This window comes from Diadema setosum, chromosome 12, assembly GCF_964275005.1.
Source record: "Diadema setosum chromosome 12, eeDiaSeto1, whole genome shotgun sequence".
In the NCBI taxonomy this organism is placed as follows: Eukaryota; Metazoa; Echinodermata; class Echinoidea; order Diadematoida; family Diadematidae; genus Diadema; species Diadema setosum.
In genome coordinates, this window is record NC_092696.1 from 13,749,128 (window position 1) to 13,773,384 (window position 24,257).

Consider the following 24,257-nt stretch of genomic DNA (forward strand, 5'->3'; position numbering starts at 1 on the left):
CATAGCCCTAAATGCCAACCCAAAGTAAGATTTCAGCCCAAAATCAGACTCTAACCCCAGATTTAACCCTAGCTGCCTAGTAATATGAACAAGGATCAAATTTAACCCAGTCTAAGCTTGTGTAGAACTCTAGTCCGACCAGTCTAAGCTAGTGTATAACTCTAGTCCGACGGTAGGTTAGACCGAGTAACTTACGCCCTAGCCCTCACCCTGCCTATAGCTTCCCCTCGTCCTAACTGTGGGCCTATATCCTTAAGTTTACCTCAAAATTAAACTAGCACCCAGTGACAGTGTAACTGTATTATTTTCACTTTTACTGTGAAAATGGAGAGCTATGTGTGTAAAAACTGTGATGGACGTGCTTGGTCCCATGCAGACAGTGGTTTTTTGTGTTGGAAGTTTCCTTGCTGTATACGAATTCATGTTCACGCACCAGCCATGTGCCATTTATTCACCACTCATGGTCTACACATTCACTCCATTGCATTTCATTCTAACAACGAACTCAGCATCATTCTCTCAGAAAAATATAGCAGGACTATCAGTTCTCAAAGTGTCATAGTCATTTACTGACATTTAATGAATAATATATCTGTGTTGCAGGTTGTCATACACAATATTCTGGTCCTGGATCTGAGGGAGCCAGCAGGTTTGTGCATGAACGTTTTTATACAACAGTGTTTGTTTGCTTGTTTGTTTGTTTGTTTGTTTCTTTCTTTCTTTCTTTCTTTCTTTCTTTCTTTCTTTGTTGTTGTTTTTTGAGGGGGGGGGGTTTATGGCGACAAGCAAGAAGATTTGGATATGAATGCGGAAGAGTGGAGCAAACATTATTCTAAACAGTTAGAAATTAAGATGGACAAGAGTGCGGGTGATGATCCAGTGGTATGCTGGCTTTTTACAGGCCGAGTCAATAAGGTTGTGACCTTGTAAATGTGTTGGAATAATAATACTGGAGAACAGTGAATAAAGAACACTTGCATTCTGACTCCAGATCCAAGCAGAAGCATCTCACTAACCCCACAAAGCATAAAATGTATAAACCTGTACTCATGCTCTCTGTTGTTGCCCTTATGTAGGGCCATTCTGTAGGCATGTCCTGGAACCCCCCCCCTCCCCACATTTCCCATCCTATCTTATTCTATCCTTCATATTCTAACCTCTGAACTCTAATCCCTACCTTATATCAAGTTTTACAGTGATATATATTTTAAAAGTACATCATAGTATATTTATGGCCTGGTGGTGGGCTCAAATGCTCCATGGAACAGTGAAATTGAACTTCCCTTTCTTGCTCATTGAACTTAAATATTTACCTTGATATAATATGAATAATTATTTCGATATTTTGGGAGGTTTTCAGGGTATCCAGCATTTAAACCTTCAAATTGTACTGAATGAATGTCATTGAATTATTGTCTATTTGGGCCCTACATCCAATTTCACCGAACCCAAGGTATAATGCCAGCAAGGGTGCATTGATTGGATTTCAGTACATGGTGCATTGTAGCTTGATGGGGTCCACTCTGCTGAAAACAAGCATGAAATGTAGAAAGTTTTATATCGTTGTAGTCGGAATTAATATCTCTACAAGATGAAAGCGTTCAAAAAGTGTTTGGAAGCACTTGACTGCTCTATAGGCCTCACGCTCCTAATTCAACTCGCGCATTGCCTACCGAGAAGGCAGTACAAAGATGAGGTAATATTATTTTTTACCCCCAAAAAAATCATCAAAAATCAGTCAAGTGGAAAATTGCTACTTTTGGTAGTGTTTGACATTGCTTGAGGACAGGAGCTTTTGCAGGTTATGAAGAAGTTGAATGAATCAGGGTTTTTGTATTTTTAATGATTTTTTATTGATGTATGAGGTAATTTGCTATTTTTATCATTTTTGAGAGTGACTGGATGACTAGTCTCGTATGGAGGCTCTTAACTTTTTTTTTAGAGCTGGACAACATCCCAAAATATGTTGTTTGCTTGAAAGCAGAGAAAATTTCCCTTCGTCTACTTCAATCTAAAAAAAAATCTATGATTCGATTGATTTTTTATGATTTAACACAGGTTTATATGGGAGCCCGGAAAAGGACCGTGAGGCCAGAAGCACAGTCCTTTGAATGTAGCCACTGCTTTAATCCCCTGCATAGGCAGTCACCCTTTTGTAAGCCGAGGCACCTACCAGCATATTGTAGCATCCCCTGTACTGGGGCCAAGTTCATTCCCCTTTGTTTTTAATCCTCTAGCGTGCCTACCAAAATCAACTATAGTGTACATCGGACTGTGTGAACGCTTAGCTTTTATCCCCATAAAATTATACCACAGTGTTATATTCTATGCTACCCTCTGCATCAAGCACGCTTCTCAAAGTCACATAGAATAAAGATGAAATAAGAAACATCTACAGTCCTTCATTAAGCTTGCTGTAAGTGATGTTCCCTACCAATATCACTTCATAATGATAACACTAAAGCATAGATATAAAACATAGATAAAACAAAACTACAAATTCTTAGTCGCTAATGCACTTCATGGGCAACTGACATGCCATCCTCATTAACCACTCGTTTGTGAATGAATCCTCATCCATTATTTAGCAAAACCACACACTCTCAAATTATCATGTGTAATATAATGAACACCACAGAAATTATGATGTTAATCAATATAAACTAGTAAAGACACACCATACCGATATTCTTGCCTTTGTACAAAGGATGAGGGACTGGACTATAGCTACAGCCACAGGAGCAGGTTGATTAAAGTGACGTTGCCTGCTTGGACGCCTTCTCAAGAATGATCAAAGGAGGTGCCCCTTCTGAATAACTTCAGGACACGCTTTACCCCTCACAGGGAGATTCCACTTATGGGGGGGGGGGGGGTGTTCCCCATGATTATGTAAATTACCTCCTGATCTTACACCATCGTGTATGTACCTCTACTATACAACTAGAGTACTGTGATATATCTTGCATATAAATATGTGTGGATATATAGAGAATCAAATAGATAAACATACATATATACTGCATAATATAATAAGCGAGTGTAATCACCACAGGTAAAGGGGGGGGGGGATGAGTGCTGATATTACTGTGACCCTCACATATATATGAAGAGTTTCTTCGCAAAAATCGATAAGTCCATATTTTGCCAAATGGAGATATTTGCGATTCAAGGTCAAGAAAAATAAAGAGAATAATAAGAAAAATTTTGCTTCTTTTGACCATAACAGTTTAATGTACCTTTAAATGCAATGTAGTGACCAATTTATCATTTAAAATGTATTATTTTGTGCTTTACGACAGAGACCGTACTTCAAAATCTTCAAAAATGTATATATATATATATATATATATATATATATATATATGATACGGCGCTAAAGAGAAAAATAAAATGACGGATTTCTATTTGGCACCTCAGGGTACCAAAAATCTGAATCATGCACGGATGTATGTTTTTCATAAGTCCAGTTGGCTGCGGTAGTCGTGCTCGTCCCACCTTCCTGCACAATCGTTGATGATCTTCAAGTAACCGTCATCTTCGAGCGACTTCAACACCTCGAACTCCTTGTTGAAAGAGTGGGCGCTCTTCGAATAGTTCATGGATGCGTCGTCGTAGTAGTGATATCGAAGTGTCCGATTCGTGGGGTCGACGTAGCGAGGATAGAACCCGTACAGCGTTATCCTTCTGCAAAATGTGCTGGCTGCAAGGTACAACGCTGCGCCCGTCGTTGCAGCTCGGACTTTCATCCATCTGGCGAAAATAAACATAACTAAGTAAAAAAACATACCATCATTGTCAGCGAGGAGAAAGGTAATTTTGAAGAAAAAAATCAACAGAGAAATATGAAATAAATTGTGTTAAAGGACAAGTTCACCTTCATTAACATAAGGATTGAGAGAATGTAGCAATATTAGTAGAACACATCATTGAAAGTTTGAGGAAAATCGGACAATCCGTTCAAAAGTTATGAATTTTTGAAGTTTTTGTGCAGTCACCGCTGGATGAGAAGACTACAACAGTGTATGATATCACATGCGTACAACAATATAAGGAAAATATAAAGAGAATTTAACAAATTTATCTTTTGAAAAAAGTACACATTCCCTTGACTCGTTACTGACATATGTTATGGGTAATATTATTCCCATTGCCTTTAGAAAGAGGCAAGTCAAGTGCTCTCTTATTATGCGAAAAAGGTGCAAATATGTTGAATTTTCTTTACATTTTCTTTATACTGTTGTACTCATATGACATCACGAGCCTTAGTAGTTTCCTTATCCAGCGGTTCCAACACAAAAGTTTTAAAAATTCATAACTTTTGCATCGATTGTCCAATTTTCCTCAAACTTTCACTGATATGTGTTCTACTAATATTGCTGCATTCTCTTAAACCTTATGTTAATGAAGGTGAACTTGTCCTTTAATATGGGACCAAAATAAACTATGTGACTGTTATGTCAACACATTGTTACGTCAGCGGTTTAAAAAGAGTAGACCTATAGGATCTTTATGAATGAAAAAAAAATATTAAGAGGTAACTCAATTCTTGCCTAGTGAATCCAAGCAAATTAAATTCTTAGATATTAAAAGGAATAAACGCAGTTTTCTAAGTATTGCTTACCATTGGGAGCAGCGATTTAATGTTCGAGTTATCACATTTCATGCATATGTGCCGGTCAGTTGTATCACAAAACATCCTATCACATAAAAATTTCGCAATAAAGCCTAAATTATACGGAAATATCACAACTTTTCTCAATAATCCATAACTACAGACAGTTTAGGTAACTGTAAAAACAATTTTTATCATAACTACCGAGTAGAAATGCAGCGAATCGGAGCGGGAAAAAATTCTTTTTTAGAGAATGGCGATTAGATTTTGAGCGAAAAATTATGTCGACTTAGACGAGAGAATTAACACGTATTTCAGCTCAGTTGGCACTAAAAAATCAGGTCGACTTACGCGAGTTGTCGACTTATAAATGTCCACTAAGACGAGGAAATTTTCAAGGAATAACAAAGGCAAAAATCGGGACTTTTTATCGTGTCGACTTAAGCGAGTTGTCGACTTATGCGATGTCGACTTAAGCGAGGTTTACTGTATTGTTTAAACTTTGTAATCAAGCAGTCCAGGAAAGAGAGATTGTTGTTGGACAACACTCTCCCTTTCCTGGACTGCTTGATTACGGTCAACAAGGACGGCACTTTGTGTTCTTCTGTTTACCGCAAACCTACACACTTGAGAACTGTATTTGTTGTTTGGCTCCCATCACCCACTTATCCACAAACTTGGAGTTGTAAGAACTCTGTTTCACCGAGCATCCTACCTCCATTCTTCTGAAGAGACACAGAAAAAGGAACACTAACACCTGTGCACGGTCCTGAAAAACTGCGGATACAAAAACTGGAGCATCGAGAAAGCCCTTCACCCTCGCAAACGTGACGTCAGAGAGAGGGCTTCCAGTAGCACAACCCAGCAACGAGGCAAAGGAGTTTCGGTCCCATACTTACGGAAGCTTAAAAGTGCCAACCAGATGACGAGATAAGAAGACGAGAAGACAGGTTAAATACCGAGAAGCCGAGTTATTGCAACTCGGCAAGTCGACTTGCTTGGATCAAGAAGACAAGATGACAAGTTGTTGAAACTCGGTAAGTCGACTCGTTTGGGACAAGAAGACATGATAACGAGTTGTTGAAACTCGGAAAGTCGACTTGCTTTGGACAAGAAGTCAAGATGACAAGTTGTTGAAACTCGGCAAGTCGACTCGTTTGGGACAAGAAGTCAAGATGACAAGTTGTTGAAACTCGGCAAGTCGACTCGTTTGGGACAAGAAGTCAAGATGACAAGTTGTTGAAACTCGGCAAGTCGACTCGTTTGGGACAAGAAGTCAAGATGACAAGTTGTTGAAACTTGGCAAGTCGACTCGTTTGGGACAAGAAGTCAAGATGACAAGTTGTTGAAACTCGGCAAGTCGACTCGTTTGGGACAAGAAGTCAAGATGACAAGTTGTTGGAACTCGGCAAGTCGACTCGTTTGGGACAAGAAGACATGATAACGAGTTGTTGAAACTCGGAAAGTCGACTTGCTGGGGACAAGAAGTCAAGATGACAAGTTGTTGAAACTCAGCAAGTCGACTTGCTCGGGACAAGAAGTCAAGATGACTAGTAATTGAAACTCGGCAAGTCGACTCGTTTTGGACAAGAAGACATGATAACGAGTTGTTGAAACTCGGCAAGTCGACTTGCTTTGGACAAGAAGTCAAGATGACAAGTTGTTGGAACTCGGCAAGTCGACTCGTTTGGGACAAGAGGACATGATAACGAGTTGTTGAAACTCGGAAAGTCGACTTGCTTTGGACAAGAAGTCCAGATGACAAGTTGTTGAAACTCGGCAAGTCGACTTGCTTGGGACAAGAAGTCAAGATGACAAGTTGTTGAAACTCGGCAAGTCGACTTGCTTGGGACAAGAAGTCAAGATGACAAGTTGTTGAAACTCGGCAAGTCGACTTGTTAGGGACAAGAAGTCAAGATGACAAGTTGTTGAAACTCGGCAAGTCGACTCGTTAGGGACAAGAAGTCAAGATGACAAGTTGTTGAAACTCGGCAAGTCGACTTGTTTGTGCCAAGAAGATATGATAACGAGTTGTTGAAACTCGACAAATCGACTTGCTTGGGACAAGAAGTCAAGATGACAAGTTATTGAAACTCGGCAAGTCGACTTGTTTGGGACACAAAGACATGATAACGAGTTGTTGAAACTCAGCAAGTCGACTCGTTGTGGACAAAAAGACATGAAAATGAGTTGTTGAAACTCGGGAAGTCGACTTGTTTGGGAAAAGAAGACATGATAACGAGTTGTTGAAACTCGGAATGTCGACTTGCTTGGGACAAGACGTCAAATGACAAGTTGTTGAAACTCGGCAAGTCGACTTGTTTTGGACGAGAAGACAAAATGCCGAGTTGTCAAAACACGACAAGTCGACTTGTTTTGGAAAAGAAAACAAATTGGTTAGTTAGTGGAACAGAAAAGTCGACTTGTTGCGGACAAAAAGACAAGTCAACGAGTGGTTGGAATTTGTTTAGGACAAGAAATCAAGGTGACAAGTTGTTTATCGACATTTGGGGTCTAGGAACACTACCTCCTGGAAAACTACCCCATAATTACTACCCCTTGGATCTGGATTATACCCCCGGGGGATTATACCCCCGAATAATTACCCCGGGGATAACTACTCTTGGATAACTATCCCACAGATGACTACCCCCAGATAGCACTATCAAATAAAACATCATCACAACAACAACAACAACAACAACAAAGCAGTGAATTCAAAGACAAATACAACTTAAACAATCACTGAATATTTCCGATGCCCCACCCTGACCCGATGGTGTTAGCTCATCCAGCAAAACTGGTAATTGGATTTATGTTCTTTCAGAAAAAAAAAAAAATGTCATTATAGTACCACCCAACGGCAACACATTGCCCTACGATGAACGATTTATGTTCAGTTTATTTAGAAATGATTTCCTCACCAAAATCTCAATGCATAAACCTGACCAATGGAGCAAAACTCTGGTATTTTTTTTCTCCTTAAAATACTGTTTCCGTGACAACACAGTGTCTAACACCGACAAATGACGAATGTTGCACTACAATCGGGATAACTACTCAGTACTTCCTGCATTAGTACCCCTGGTATAACAACTACTACCCGATAGATACCCTATAGGGATTTACCACTGCAATCTTCCACTTTCCCAGCGCAGTTACCCTCCAGGGCAATCGCAGGGCTAGCCCCGAACAACTTACCTCCAGGGCTATTCCCGATAGGGCAACTCATGGGCGTCACCGGGGGGGGGGGGGGGGGGGGGTATGCGCTGGGTGCGAACGCACCCCCTTCAGAACCTAAAAAAAAAAAAAAAAATATTGTTTATTACAAAAAATGCTTCAGTCTGCGAGCGACCTCAACGCCGGACGCTAAATAATTGTTTTTTTTTTTCTTCAATTCTTATTTTTATTTTGCACCAGGGGAAAAAAAACAAAAAACAAAAAACAAAACAAAACAAAACAAAAACAAAAACAATCGCACCCCGGATCTGGCAGCACTGATGCATTATACATACAGTGTTTACTGTCTATCGACCGTACTGTATACGTAATATTTCATTCATTGTGCAACGGATTATCAATTCAGAAAAAGCAAAAGCTCCATCGCATGGGAGGAAGATACCCCGCCCACCCCCTCCCCCGTTATAGGTCTCCAATCAGTGGCGTAACTGGGGTGGGGTGGGGGGGGGGGGGGGCACCCCCCATCGGCTGGTAAAAAAAAAATATATATCAAAATGGTAATTCAAGGGTTAGTAAACTGCTTTTGAAATTGTACATGAAAGGGTGAGCAAGAAATTATTTTTTTTTCTCTAAGATTTCTTTTAACCATAATTAAAGAGGCATCAATAGTGTGAAACATTGTTCAAAAATCCCGGAGCCGACAAAATATTGTGATTCATCGTGATTCCTGGTTGGCATTCTGAATGATAGGCAGGATGGAGCAGTGTACTCAGAACATCCGAACGGCAAAGAGTCGCTGTAATGTTGCGCAATGTGATGTAGAATTACATCTCTGTAACTTACACTTCGTTATATCAAAGCTAGATCACTGATTGTTGCTTTACATACTATAGTCTATATTAAAATGCCTTGCATTGCCAAAAATAAGACTTGACGGGCAGTGGCGTATCTAGGGGGGGGGGCAAGGGGGGCACGTGCCCCGGGCGCCGCTCCTCGGGGGCGCAAAAAAACGAAAAAAAAAACGAAGAAGAAAAACGGAAAAAAAACGAAGAAGAAAAAAAGAAAGAAAGAAAGAAAAGAACAAGAACAAGAACAAGAAAAAAACTCGCCCGGAAGAGAGGGGGGGGGGGGGGAGGGAGAATGGTAGGGGGGGGGGGGACAGAAAACCAAATCAAACAAGATAAAAACAAAACACGATGATGACGCGGACAAAATGACAATGTTTATTATCTGTGTTCACACAAGAATTCCATGTTCTGTAAGCTGAACTACAAAAATTTTCGGCTCCCTCGCTGCGCTCGCTCGCCAAAATTTATATAAAAAAGAAGGTAAGAACAAAACGTGATTGTGACGCGGAGAAAATGCCAATGTCTCTTGTGTTCACACATGTCATTTCATATTTAGCAGGCAAAATGTTTCACAGAGCAGCGGCTGCAATTTCTTTTGTTCTGAAGCGATCGCCCATTGGATCAAAAGAAGGCGCCAACCGTTTCGAACAAACGGGGGGGGGGGGGGGGGCGCAAAAAGACCCTAAATCAAGCAAGATAAGAACAAAACGTAATGTTGACGCGGAAATATACACAAATTTTGGCTCACTCGCTCGTACTAATTTAGAGTATTTTTTCAAGTCCTCAGTTTGTTGGTATAAATCGTTATCTATATAATGTCGTCACTATATCTTGATTAGAGTTGTAAGATTTAATAAGCAAAAAATGACAAGAATTCCATGTTATGTAAGCTGAAATACAAAATTTTTCGGCTCGCTCGCTGCGCTCGCTCGCCAAAATTTATCCCCCCAAAAAATGGATAAGAACAAAACTTGATGATGACGCGGAAATATACAAATTTCAGCTTACTCTCGCCTACTAATTTAGAGTATTTTTTAAAGTCCTCATTTTGTTGGTATAAATCGTTATCGTCGTCACTACATCTTTATTAGAATTGTAAGATTTATTAAGCAAAAAATGACAAGAATTCCATGTTTTGTTAGCTGAAATACAAAATTTTCGGCTCGCTCGCTGCGCTCGCTCGTCAAAATTTCTCAAAAAAAAAAAGAAAAAAAAGAGAGATAAGCACAAATCGTGATGATGCCGCGGAAATATACAAATTTCGGCTCACTCGCGCGTACTAATTTAGAGTATTTTTTCTAAGTCCTCAGTTTGTTGGTATAAATCGTTATCTATAAGGCCGTCACTATATCTTTATTAGAATTGTAAGATTTGATAAGCAAAAAATGACAAGAATTCCATGTTTTGTAAGCTGAACGTAATACAAAAATTTTCGGCTCGCTCGCTGCGCTCGCTCGCCAAAATTTATCAACACTCATTACATTTAAATCAATCTCAAAAGATCCCTTTTAAGTGCTTGAAAAAGCATATTATGTGGACTTTGTTTAAAGTCCCTACCGGGATGGGGTTGGGGTGGAACACTTTTTCAGAAATTAGGGGCGCAATTTTCGCGCTTGCCCCGGGCGCCGTTTTCTCTAGATACGCCACTGTTGACGGGCTATTTCCCAACTTTCCCAACACACACAAACACAAACAATACATTAGGGGATGCTCTAAAGTGCAGATTTTGGACATCCTTCCCCCGCTTGGTCACTTCGACGCCCCCTCGCTGGTCATACCTCCCCCAATCATGAACAATAAACGACATCCTTGACTACCAGTGGCGCACCGCCCCCCCCTTAATTTCCAAAGCGAAAACAACATATTTATAGCTAAAAACGGCAGTTTTTGGACTGTAAAATGTCAGAATTTTCACTCTCACTCGCTCCGCTTGCTCATATTTAATCGCTCTGCCATTCTCGTGATGTTGCTGCCAGTATTAAATTGCCAGCAGTTGCACCCGGTGCGCCCCCTTAATTTCTAAAGCGAACAGGATAGCTACAAACGGCAGTTTTTAGACTGTAAAATGTCAAAATTTTCAAGCTCGCTCGCATTTTAATCAATTCAATTCAATTCAAACTTTATTTCATTTTTCGAAAAGAATATAAACATTTCACTTCCTTTGGTAACATAGAATAAGGTTGCATAATCAAAACAAAGTAAATTGAGAAAACATAATTGTGGAACCTTGGGGTATCAGAAACGTTGTAAGGAAAATTGATTGACTGAAGTGATACAGACGATATAATCGTTATGCCATTCTCCTGATGTTGCTGCCATTAATTGCCAGCAGTTGCGCCCTGTGCGCCCCCTTAATTTCCAAAGCGAAGAAAGGGAAGTTTTTTTGACAGTAAATTGTCACATTTTTCAAGGTCGCTCGCTCCGCTAGCTCGCGTTTAATCGTTATCCTATTCTCTTGATGTTGCTGCCAGTAATTGCCTGCAGTTGCGCCCGGTGCGCCCTGCTTAATTTCCAAAGCGAACAAAATATAGCTACAAACGGTAATTTTTTTGACTGTAAAATGTCAACATTTTCAAGCTCGCTCGCATTTAATCGCCTTGCCATTCTCCTGATGTCACTGCCAGTAATTGCCAGCAATTGCGCCCGGTGCCCCCTCTTAATTTTCAAAGCGAAAAGATGCGTAGCTAAAAACGGCATTTTTTTTTTTAAACTGTGAAATGCCAACATTTTCGAGCTCGCTCGCTTCTCTCGCTTGCATTTAATCGTTGTGCCGTTCTCCTGACGTTGCTGCCAGTAATTGCCAGCAGTTGCACCCGGTGCGCCCCCCTTAGTTTCGAAAACGAAAAAATATTGATACAAACGGCAGTTTTTTGACTGTGTCAAAATTTTCAAGCTCACTCGTTCTGCTCGCTCGCATTTAATTGTTATGCCATTCTCCTGATGTTACTGCCAGTAATTGCCAGCAGCTGCGCACTGTGCGCGCCCCTTAATTTTCAAAGCGAAGAAATATAGGTACAAACGGAAGTTTTTGGACTGTAAATTTGTCAAAATTTTCAAGCTCTCTCGCTCCGCTTGCTCGCATGTAATCGTTATGCCATTATCCTCATGCTGATGCCAGTAATTGCCAGCAGTTGCGCCCGGTGCGCCCCCCCCCCCCCTTCATTTCCAAAGCGACAAAATATAGCTACAAACCGCAGTTTGGGATTGTAAAATATCAAAATTTTCAAGCTCGCTCGCTCCGCTCGCTCGCATTTAATTGTTATGCAATTCTCCTTTTTTTTTCTTTTTACAAAAAGTCCTTCCGTGGAAGGGGTATCCCCCTCCTACACCCTCTCCCGCTTGGTTGCTTCGCTCCCTTGCCGAGGATCTCACATCGTCACATAATGTATCCCCGTAATAGTCCTTCATAGTATTTTCATTTTCACTATGCTCTACACTCTTGTTTTTACAAAAAGTTACCACCGTGGGAGGGGGTATCCCCCTCCCACACCCTCCGCACTGAAGGAGCGAAATTGATCATCGTCGAGGATCTCACACCGTCACATAATGTACCCCCGTATAGTCCTTCATAGCGAAAGATTCGTGTATGTATACAATCACATGTATGTACATATATAGAGTATGTGTAAATGTACCTGATGACACAGGATCCAATAAATCAAATAAAAAAAAAAATCTCACAGTTTACATTTACTGTCAAAACGCACCCCCTTGAAAAAAAAAAAGCTGGTGACGCCCCTGCAACTCACCCCTCCCCCGAAAACATCCCCCGTCCCCGGATAAATACCACCAGGACAATTTTCGCAGGGCAATTACCCACCAGATAAATATCACCCGGTTGATTACTCCCTCTAAGGCTTTCCCACCAATCCTGATAGCCTACAACTATTACCTCTGGATATCAAACTTCTTACCCTCCAGGCCAATTCACCAGAACAATTCCCCATCGGGCATCCCCCGAACCCACGGCCCACGACAACTACTCAGAGGCAGGCAGGGATGAAATGTCATGGAGTACCCGATGAATATGTCTACTTATGGGCCCACATATTTTACCTTTATTTCATAAAATAATGAGTACATTACTGCATCTATTTTGAAAATTCTTATCACCGCCTCCAGATGTGTCTAGGAGAATGTCGATGCTATTTTCTGTTTAAACCGTATTTAGTAGTCCGGCAGCCTAAAGCCATTTTTTTTTTTGGCCGAAGTACTTTTTCTCTGATACAGTTTTTTTTTTTCTCTGATGATTATTCATCTTTTGGGTCTTTTCAAAGGTATTCAGGTGGTTGTGGAGCTCTCACCCTTGGGCAATTTTGATTATTCAAAATGGCGTCCAACATGGCCGCCACACAGCCCTCAATATAGGAAAATGTATGTAATCATGTGTTTTATATGCTACTATATCAACGTTTGGATTGGAGCATTTGTCCAAAGGTCCAATAACTTGAACAAGATATTTTTGACATTTTTTTGTTGCAGGACAGTTGCCACGGTAAACATTGAATTAGCTTAAAATCCCTAAAATGCACAATATAAATACCAAATGATATGGAATCGGGTTTGTGTGTGTGGTGAGGGACATGTTGACCAGAATGTTTGGCAGAAATTCGTAGAAACTATTCTACCTAAAGGACCTGAGTAGAAGGTTGCCATGGATACTTGCTCTTTGGCTGGTTGCAGACATGATATTTTACATACGAATGTATAGTCCTGGGATGTTTCAAAATGTATAAGTAACCTGTAATATATATATATATATATATATATATACATATATATATAGGAAGCTTATCAATCTGTAAAAGAAACTGACTACATCGTTGTCTTCCGAATTTGCCTTTTTCTTGGTGTTATACATGTTACCATGAGAGTATCATCTGAAGAGATAACTGCCTACGATGTCTTGAAGCATCATAAAATTATATACATTAAAGAAAATCCTATGATATCAAGTAGAGGAGATGCAGGAGAGTTGAACCACTTTTTCCATTTTTGGATATGTTTCCTAATCAATTCTTGCTCACAACAAGTGTTTCTTACCAAATTGAAGAACAACTATAAACCTGTCTTGTAGCTATGAAAATTTCTTCTACTCTTCTAGGAAATTGCGTAATAAAAAAAAGAACTTTCTTTTGAAAAATAAATGTCAACACTCATGCAGAGCAAGGAGAGTTAAGCCATGAGTTGGGCCACCTTTAGAAGACATGTGCTACTTGTTTGAGAGTTAAACCACGATGTCAAACCATAAAGATTAGATTACAAAATCGGCTTACAAGTAGCCAGTAGCCAGAAATAAATCTTAGCTTAACAAAATCGGTTTTATCCTGATTTCAAGCATAGAAAGATATGAAAATTTAAGAAGTTCAAAGACTCATCTTGCACTTTATTCTTAAACATCCCTTAATATAAGAACCACTCATATCGGGGCTGGCGCCATGTTTTGTAAAAGTGAGGCGGCCCAGTTTATATTTCTGGTGCCACTTTTGGGTTTTACTGACAAGCAAAAAAAAAAAAAAAAAAGAAAGAAAAAGGAGGGGGAAGAGGGCTTAACTATTATTTTCTGATATTACTTCCGGGGTAATAGGCTGAATCAGCTGACAAGAAAAAAAAAAAGATGAGGGGCCTATCCCACTTTTCTTGTGCCTATTAAGTATACAAAAGTGTGGGGATCCTGGTGGTAAGACTCTATATATTCCTATGTATTATGCCCCCCCCCCCCAAAAAAAAAAAAAAAAAAAAAGTTGAGGCGAGTCCTCACTCCTTGTTTGCGTCGGCTCTGTGTATTACAGTGAAAAGTAAAGTTTTGCGTAATGATATTTTGCAATGGAACTTCTTTTGAGGGAGTTTGAGGGAGAAAGGTTTGCGGTGACACCATGTGTACGTAGTCCTTAACCGCATCGTTGCTTGGCAGAAGAGACTAGAAAGAGGGGAATTGAAGAGAGAAGCGACATATGGGGATAGTAAGGAGGGCAAAAGTGAAGAGCGGGGGATAATAATGTGTCGGAAGTTGAAGTTGTACTATTAGTGGAGACGGTAGAAAAGGGAACAGAGAGAGTGGTAAGGAAGAACAGAGTGAGAATCAAGTAAGATATCTAAGATTCTTTAAGTTTGCTCATCCCCTCCCTATGTCTTCGATACTATAGTTCCTCGCATAATGAAGCAAAGTAAAAATAAGCTACTCACCAGAACTGGAACCTGAATATTAAAAAACTTACATGACCTACTTTAGAAACCTACATGTACTACAGAAATGAAACAAGAAAAGTAAGTCATAATATTTAAATTCATGAAATTCTTCCGTCAAGATGTGTTTTCTTTGCAACTGATTGACAAATTGCCCTACATCGACGTAAATAAGCACTGAATTGATCAGTGTTTAGTAGTAGCCATGATAAAAAAATCATGGGCGTACATACTCGAGCAGGATTCGAACCTACGACCTCCTGATTACCGGACAGGCGTCATCTCCACTAGACCACCGAGCTTTCGCCCGACAGCAAGTGTTGGTTCTAATCCTTATAGTATGCAGCGGGTACTGCTTTGTTATTTAAATTCATGAAATTCTTCCGTCAAGATGTGTTTTCTTTGCAACTGATTGACAAATTGCCCTACATCGACGTAAATAAGCACTGAATTGATCAGTGTTTAGTAGTAGCCATGATAAAAAAAGCTACTACTAAACTACTACTACTAAACACTGATCAATTCAGTGCTTATTTACGTCGATGTAGGGCAATTTGTCAATCAGTTGCAAAGAAAACACATCTTGACGGAAGAATTTCATGAATTTAAATAACAAAGCAGTACCCGCTGCATACTATAAGGATTAGAACCAACACTTGCTGTCGGGCGAAAGCTCGGTGGTCTAGTGGAGATGACGCCTGTCCGGTAATCAGGAGGTCGTAGGTTCGAATCCTGCTCGAGTATGTACGCCCATGATTTTTTTATCATGGCTACTACTAAACACTGATCAATTCAGTGCTTATTTACGTCGATGTAGGGCAATTTGTCAATCAGTTGCAAAGAAAACACATCTTGACGGAAGAATTTCATGAATTTAAATAACAAAGCAGTACCCGCTGCATACTATAAGGATTAGAACCAACACTTGCTGTCGGGCGAAAGCTCGGTGGTCTAGTGGAGATGACGCCTGTCCGGTAATCAGGAGGTCGTAGGTTCGAATCCTGCTCGAGTATGTACGCCCATGATTTTTTTATCATGGCTACTACTAAACACTGATCAATTCAGTGCTTATTTACGTCGATGTAGGGCAATTTGTCAATCAGTTGCAAAGAAAACACATCTTGACGGAAGAATTTCATGAATTTAAATAACAAAGCAGTACCCGCTGCATACTATAAGGATTAGAACCAACACTTGCTGTCGGGCGAAAGCTCGGTGGTCTAGTGGAGATGACGCCTGTCCGGTAATCAGGAGGTCGTAGGTTCGAATCCTGCTCGAGTATGTACGCCCATGATTTTTTTTTATCATGGCTACAACTAAACACTGATCAATTCAGTGCTTATTTACATCGATGTAGGGCAATTTGTCAATCAGTTGCAAAGGAAATAAGTCATAATATGTTTTTTGTTTTTTGTTTTTTACAGAAAATTATAACAAACACATATTTTCTTTTTCAGAGTGTTTTTGCCTTATACACTTGTATAATATCAACTTCGGTTAAATTAATATGCATGACTCATGAATAAAAACTACAGGTAAGTATAGTGAGATAATTAACAGGAAATCATGAAACAAACTGGATTATTTCATTCTCAAGGACTGCATGTAGTTTATTACGAACAATGTATGTATTGATGTCAATGTCATGAATGTAAAAGTTATTTCATTATAGCCTTCACCTTGTACCACATAGGAAGTCTCATTTTTGAAATGTTGTTTTCACATAACACTTAATGAACGATTTTTAAGGAAATTTATGCAGGCTGTAATATTGCAATGTATGTTCCAATATTTGACAAAACCATGAAAATATTTCACATTGTATGATTTTATTTTTGTATTGCAACTTGGAAACAAATGAAAACATGCACATCCCAGCTAACAGTCGGTTTATCCATCCAGTAAGTATTACATAAAGATGTTAGTCTCTTGCCATCTAATTTTAATAGTGTCAAGCAATTTTTTTGCAATGTGTATGTATGCATGTTATGGGACTGTCCTTGAAAGTGACATTGAGCAGTTACCATGGCAACCAGGACATATCAACTTCATAATTATAACAGAGAGAGGTACTGGATTTGTGTAACCAATATAGGAATATGTGGAGTAAAGACCTGAAATATGGTATTTCACATTTTCACATCATTGCTATACTGCAATTCAATCCTTCGGCATTTATTCACAATTAAATTCAAGTTTAGGTTGCTATGGCAACTATAAATATAAATTAAGGCTAGATTAATGGTAACTTCATTAAGGCTTTCTTTTTAAGAGGTATGCAGGTAATTGATATATCGTTGACGTCGCACAAATAACAGGCATTTTTGTGTATTTTGCATACTTTGCTAACTTTTTTGAGGTTTGTTCCAATTATTTGATGGTTACCATGGCAACCAGATTCTGTTCGACTAAAGACATTGTACTAGTATTACTGGCCGTTTAGATAAGTGTTCTAATTGAAGTACTAGTGTTTTAGTGACATTTTTCTGACTCTTGTATAGGCTTCATGGCGGCCATTTTGGACGCCACTTTGAATAGTTAAAATTGCCCAATGGTGAGAGCTCCACACCCACTTGAATATCATTGTAGAGATCCCAAAGATGAATAATCAACAAAGAATATATATATATATATATATATATATATATATATATATATATATCAGAGAAAAAGTACTTAGCCCCCTCGGCTGCCGGACTCACATAGCATTCATTTCAGTATTGCCCTGCTGCATCATTTTGCAGTAACCACTACATTATAGGTAACACAGAACATTATTTCCATTTAAAATTGCCCTTTTCTAAAATTAGGCCCCAAAAAATCACCTCTCCTCCAATTAATTTGACACAAGAAAATTACCACTCCCATTTAAATTTTCTAACATCGTTTGTTATTTCAGTCGGAAAAACTCATATTCTGTGAACAGCGAAAAATAACGGGTATCAACGAAGTCTTCGAAATCACAGTGATTAATTATTCGTTTCTTTGTAATGATCTCGGTATTCCCGAGCCGCTCAGAGCCGATAATACATTAACCATCTTTTTTTTTTTTTTTTTTGTCTTGTCCCTTTGTTTACTTGCTTGTTTGCTTGTTTACTTTGCGGTCGTGCTGGTCATCCAAGGCTAACGCTCAGAGATCCCCATTTCTGCATTCTGTCCAGGAATGTAATCGTGAAAAGCTTGCTTGCTTCACATATGATAATGATGATTATGTGAATAATGATGATATTAATAATGATAATGATAATGATGATAATAATAATAATGAATGAATAAATACATAAATAAATACTAATAATGGTGCCTATACTTGCACAGGGCGCAGGTCTACTTTTTTCGATGGCGTTTCAAGAAATAAAAATGAATTTAAATATCATACATGTTCAAACAAGAAAACACAGAAGAAAATGACAAGCAACAAACAACCACAGATACCAGATAAAGATTGCAATCGTTCCCAACATTACATATTGCAGTTATGGTCCTCATTGTGAGGGGAACAGATACGTTTTAAGTTTGGATTTCAACATTTTATAGATGACAGTAATAGAGTAGGTATACGGGGAAAGGGTATGAACCGAATGATGTACTGCAATGTAATAAGTTTTTGTGACATCTTTTCTTTTCTTTTTTGGAATATTACACAATAGCGAATTCGAAAAACCCAACCGAGAAGAAGGCAAAGAATGATTAAGCATAACAGCCATGGGCGTAAATTCCCCCTTTAATGGAGGCGGGGGGGGGGAATGGTCTGTACATAATTTTATTACATAAAAGAAATGTTACCAGTTTATTGAATTTAATTGGGCACTATTCAGGGCCGCGCCATATTTTTCAAAGGTTGGGGGGGGGGGGGGTCAAAATTACCTTTTAATGAAGAAGAAAGGAAATCAAAAGACAAGAGAAACAACAACAAAAAATTCTTCATATTGACAAGCAAAAACAAACAAACAAAAACAAGAACAAAAAGACTCCATATTTTTTGCTGCCACTTCCCTTCCACTTTATAATTCATGCAAAAGAATGGGACATTCGCTCCCTGTTAAGTGTGTGTGTGTGTGTGTCGGGGGCGGGGGGTCACCAAGCTTCTCCCCCTCAAAAAAAACAAACAAACAAAAAAACAAAAAACAAAAGGGTGCGCCGGTCAGGTTATTGGCTTGCATGTAACCGTGGTAATGGTGACTATCGCCGATCATCCCCCCCCCCCCCGTACGGATTTATGCCGTTGATATCAGCTGCAAATTTTGATCCAACAACAACAACATCAAAAAAGAGGAATCGTATATTTGAAACTTAAATAACCCAACTGATATCTAACATTCCGCTGAACTTGAGCTATATGACTTCGATATGAGATTTCGTGATCGACTATCACACATAAGTTACGGGCTGTTTTTGATGAAGTATACAAGTGCTAGAGACAGGACCGATATGGACATAACATCATTAATGATCGAATTTACTTAACATATGATTCTGAAAACCAATAACTGAACATTTATCATCATTCAGTTTAGGCCACATAAAAGAAGGCTCCATATTGTGTTAAAGATGTATATAATAATTATATACTATAGTACATGAATGTCTTATATCGGAGAACGTGGATACAGCTGCTAACGTCTTTCACGTTGAGTGAGATATTCAACCAGGATGTAAAGGCCCTAAACTTATCCAGGGAATTTCTTTTTCTGAGGGGAGGGGGGAGGGCAAGTAATGGGGGAGTGGGGTATTCCGGGTGGTAATTATCCGGGGGTAGTTATCCATGGGTAGTTATGGGGGGGGGGGGGGGGTAGTTATCCAGGGGTAGTAATCAGGGGGAATTGTCCAGGGGTAGTTCTCTGGTGGTAGTTATCCGGGGGTAGTTATCCAAGAGGTAGATATCTGCGGGGGTAGTTATCTGGGGGTAGTTATCCTAAAGGGGAAGTTATCCAAGGGTAGTCATCCTGGGGGTGGTTATCCATGGGGTAGTTGTCCTAAGGGGGAATCGTCCAGAGGGGTGATTGCCCTAGGAGGATAGTTGTCCATGAGGTAGTTGTCCTAGGGGGTAGTTGTCCTAGTGGGTAATTGCCCTGGAGGGTAATTGCCCTATGGGGTTAGTTGTCCGACAGGTAGTTGCCCTAGGGGGGAATTGTCCTGAGGGATAATTATCCAAGTGGCATGTTATCCGGAGGTTAGTTTTCCAGGGGGTAGTGTTCCTAGACCCCAAATGTCGAAAAACAACTTGTCACCTTGATTTCTTGTCCTAAACAAATTCCAACCACTCGTTGACTTGACTTGTCTTTTTGTCCGCAACAAGTCGACTTTTCTGTTCCACTAACTAACCAATTTGTCTTCTTTTCCAAAACAAGTCGACTTGTCGTGTTTTGACAACTCAGCATTTTGTCTTCTTGTCCAAAACAAGTCGACTTGTCGAGTTTCAACAACTCGTTTTCATGTCTTCTTGTCCAAAACAAGTCGACTTGCCGAGTTTCAACAACTTGTCATTTGACGTCTTGTCCCAAGCAAGTCGACATTCCGAGTTTCAACAACTCGTTATCATGTTTTCTTTTTCCAAACACATCGACTTCCCGAGTTTCAACAACTCATTAAATTTTTCATGTCTTTTTGTCCAAAATGAGTCGACTTGCTGAGTTTCAACAACTCGTTATCATGTATTTGTTTCCCAAACAAGTCGACTTGCCGAGTTTCAATAACTTGTCATCTTGACTTCTTATCCCAAGCAAGTCGATTTGTCGAGTTTCAACAACTCGTTATCATATCTTCTTGGCACAAATAAGTCGACTTGCCGAGTTTCAACAACTTGTCATCTTGACTTCTTGTCCCAAACGAGTCGACTTGCCGAGTTTCAATAACTTGTCATCTTGACTTCTTGTCCCAAGCAAGTGGACTTGCCGATTTTCAACAACTTGTCATCTTGACTTCTTGTCCATAACGAGTCGACTTTCCGAGTTTCAACAACTCGTTATCATGTCTTCTTGTTCCAAACGAGTCGACTTTCCGAGTTTCAACAACTTGTCATCTTGACTTCTTGTCCAAAGCAAGTCGACTTTCCGAGTTTCAACAACTTGTCATCTTGACTTCTTGTCCCAAACGAGTCGACTTGCCGAGTTTCAACAACTTGCCATCTTGACTTCTTGTCCAAAGCAAGTCGACTTTCCGAGTTTCAACAACTCGTTATCATGTCTTCTTGTCCCAAACGAGTCGACTTGCCGAGTTCCAACAACTTGTCATCTTGACTTCTTGTCCCAAACGAGTCGACTTGCCGAGTTTCAACAACTTGTCATCTTGACTTCTTGTCCCAAACGAGTCGACTTGCCGAGTTTCAACAACTTGTCATCTTGACTTCTTGTCCCAAACGAGTCGACTTGCCGAGTTTCAACAACTTGTCATCTTGACTTCTTGTCCCAAACGAGTCGACTTGCCGAGTTTCAACAACTTGTCATCTTGACTTCTTGTCCAAAGCAAGTCGACTTGCCGAGTTTCAACAACTCGTTATCATGTCGTCTTGTCCCAAACGAGTCGACTTACCGAGTTTCAACAACTTGTCATCTTGTCTTCTTGATCCAAGCAAGTCGACTTGCCGAGTTGCAATAACTCGGCTTCTCGGTATTTAACCTGTCTTCTCGTCTTCTTATCTCGTCATCTGGTTGGCACTTTTAAGCTTCCGTACATACTGCCAAGGACTGTCAGAAAAAAATCCAAAGGATTTTTAGCTCCTACCGGATTCCGGTGTTCTTCAAACTTGCCAACACTCCTCGACAGAGACTGGTACACCCCAAAGACAAAATCCCGAAACACAAACGGAACAATGCAATATATATAGGATACAGTGTCAAGGAAAGGACTGTAAAGACAATTACATCGGTGAAACCCAACAGCCTCTCCACAAACGTCTCTACCAACATCGCAGATCCGGATCAGCTGGGAACGAGTCTGCTGTGTTCATCCCACCTGAAGAACACGGGGCACACAACTTTGAGGACAAAGAGGTCGACTTCATCGACAAAGAGACCAGATGGTTTGAAAGAGCAGTCCGTGAAGCTGTGTATGTGAATGCGGAAAATCCTTCACTCAACAGGGGAGGGGGACTCCGACACAACCTTTCACCAACATAAAAGTCGGTGCTCCGCAAAATTCCCCGACGTACAGACAATAAAGGCAGTAACATCGCCCATTCACCCTCCACGGGTGAATGCTCGCCAGCCAGACAGAGCTGAAGAAGTGACTCGGACGAGTCACGAAACCGTTCTCTCCGTGATTTTCACAAATAAGTCCAGTCGAACAGATTTGATTTACACGCTTTTAGCATAGTACCTGGATGAATCAAAATCTACATCGATATAAACTTTGTATATTTAACAATACTTGCTATTGATTACACTGATTATTTTTTTTTTACATTGTTTCTATCCCTGACTCACATTGAGACCTATTTTGAAGAACTAAAGCTGCAGGTTCTCGTTTCATCTGCGAATGGTAAATGATGCCTTTAAACCCACTCAATGACATGCAAGACACGTTTTTGAATAAAATGAATGACTTTAGGACAAACAGAACATTAAGTGTTTCAGTAAATGCTACTTTTTGAACTTTTGCTTAGCGCATTGATATGATAATTATGTTTAAACGACCAAATTGATGCTAAGGTCCCAATTCCACATAACGGAAGCCCTTTAAAGAACCACTGGGGGACATAAAAATTGCCAAGATCCCTTAGCAGTCTCCAGTACAAGATAAGAATAACATCTATGTGGAATGGCTCTTGAAAAACCCTTGATAAAAGATCACTGAAAGACCAAAAAGTAATTTCTCCAAGAAATTTCTAACAGATCTCTGTGGAAAATTTAAGGTTTACAGAACATGCACTGAGAGACTGTTAAACGACCACCGTAACATCTCTTGAAATACTCCATATGAGATCTTCGTAGCATCAGCGAGATCTGCGAGGGACTATAGACACGTTGATAGACTTTCAATGATATCCCTCAATGTTCTCTTGACAATCATTCAATGATAATTTCCATATTAAGTACCTGGCAATTCATTGAGAAATTGTCAAACGATAATTGAAAGATTATTCCTGTATACCCTCGTGAGCTGATCAAGAGATCCCTGAAAGACTGCATGTTGAAAGACCACGGAAAGACCATTTTCTTGAATGGTCTCTACCTGTTTGAAAAACTTTTGGAGACCATGGAGACCACGGAGTTCACTGAAAGATTTCTTAGGAATCATGGATGGCCTCGAAAAACATTGAAATTAAGCTCATCAAAAGATAAGTGAGAGATCTGCGAAATTTTACGGTCCTTTCATTCCGATTAGTGCACAGTCTTTCAGAGCTCTTGCTCTTTGTGAAATGGGACGATAATCAGAGCAAAAGGGATTGAACTTTTAAATAAAAAAAAACATAAAATAGCGGGAAAAGTATACAGTCCGAATAAATTCAAGCCATCATACGCACTTTCCTGTTGCACCAAATGGACTAACCGGACTGTAGGCGAAACAAGCCTTCAAACCATGGTATTTCTCGAAAAAGTCCAGTCCTTTCTTGATGTGTCCAATTTCCATATAACCTTTAGCGTACCAAATTACAGTGTTATTCAGACGCTGCATGAGTCTAAACAAACGTCGACAATCGCTTGGCAAGTTGTCAATCGGTGTATGGGTGTATTCGACCTTAGCGCACGCGTACATCGCTCTGCCCTGTTCGCCGTTAATCGTTGTCAGATTAGTCTTCGATCCAACATCACGAGCGTATTCCCCTCCGGCGGGAGCGAGGTTCATTCGCAGAACTAGATCCGCCCCGTCGATGTCGTCACCACAACTGCTATTAGATAGAATGCCGCTATTTCCCACGAGTGCGCAGGAATCTACCAGTGGGAGTGACCTGGTCTGCTTGTTCCCCGTCAATCCAGTTATTTGGCGATACTTGGTGATTTTCATTTTACTTGGCCGTATTCCAGGTAGAAATATTTGTATAATCTTCTCGCGCGTCATATTCGTCGTGAAGTTTTTCCTATAGAACAATTAATAAAAAAAAAATGAAATCAAAATACTAAAGCACATATCAATCAATATTTGATTGATGCAATACATATTGCATCTAAATAATGAGACATTTTCTATTCAAGTGTACTTGATTCTGTCATTTTCGCTCAAAAATTTGTGTGCTGAAATAAACTATTGGTGATTACAGCATGAACTTGGTTTCAGTTTTATTTTTGATGATATATGTATATGTATAATATATATATATATATGACCCTGCACCACAAAACAAACAAAAAGTCGCCAGACATGCACTTTTAGTTAAGAGCATATTCTGAAAGAGCAGACTTCAAGCTTTAAAATGATGTATAACTCAAATCAAATGGACCCTCCTAACCTATCTAAATATTGGAAAAAAGCACACGCTCTAGAAAAGTGTG

General features: G+C 39.7%; 1 protein-coding gene across 1 annotated transcript in view; it reads right to left on the reverse strand.

Annotated features, from left to right (window-relative positions):
- Positions 1–3,455: 3,455 nt before the first annotated feature.
- LOC140236193 (alpha-2,8-sialyltransferase 8B-like) overlaps positions 3,456–24,257 on the reverse strand; it is a 52,879-nt gene continuing 32,077 nt past the window's right edge. The window contains exons 3-4 of the mRNA XM_072316161.1: positions 23,291–23,845; positions 3,456–3,750 (exon numbers count right to left, since the gene is read on the reverse strand). Of these exons, the coding sequence (XP_072172262.1) occupies positions 3,456–3,750; positions 23,291–23,845 (850 nt within the window). The remainder of the gene's footprint in view (positions 3,751–23,290; positions 23,846–24,257) is intronic.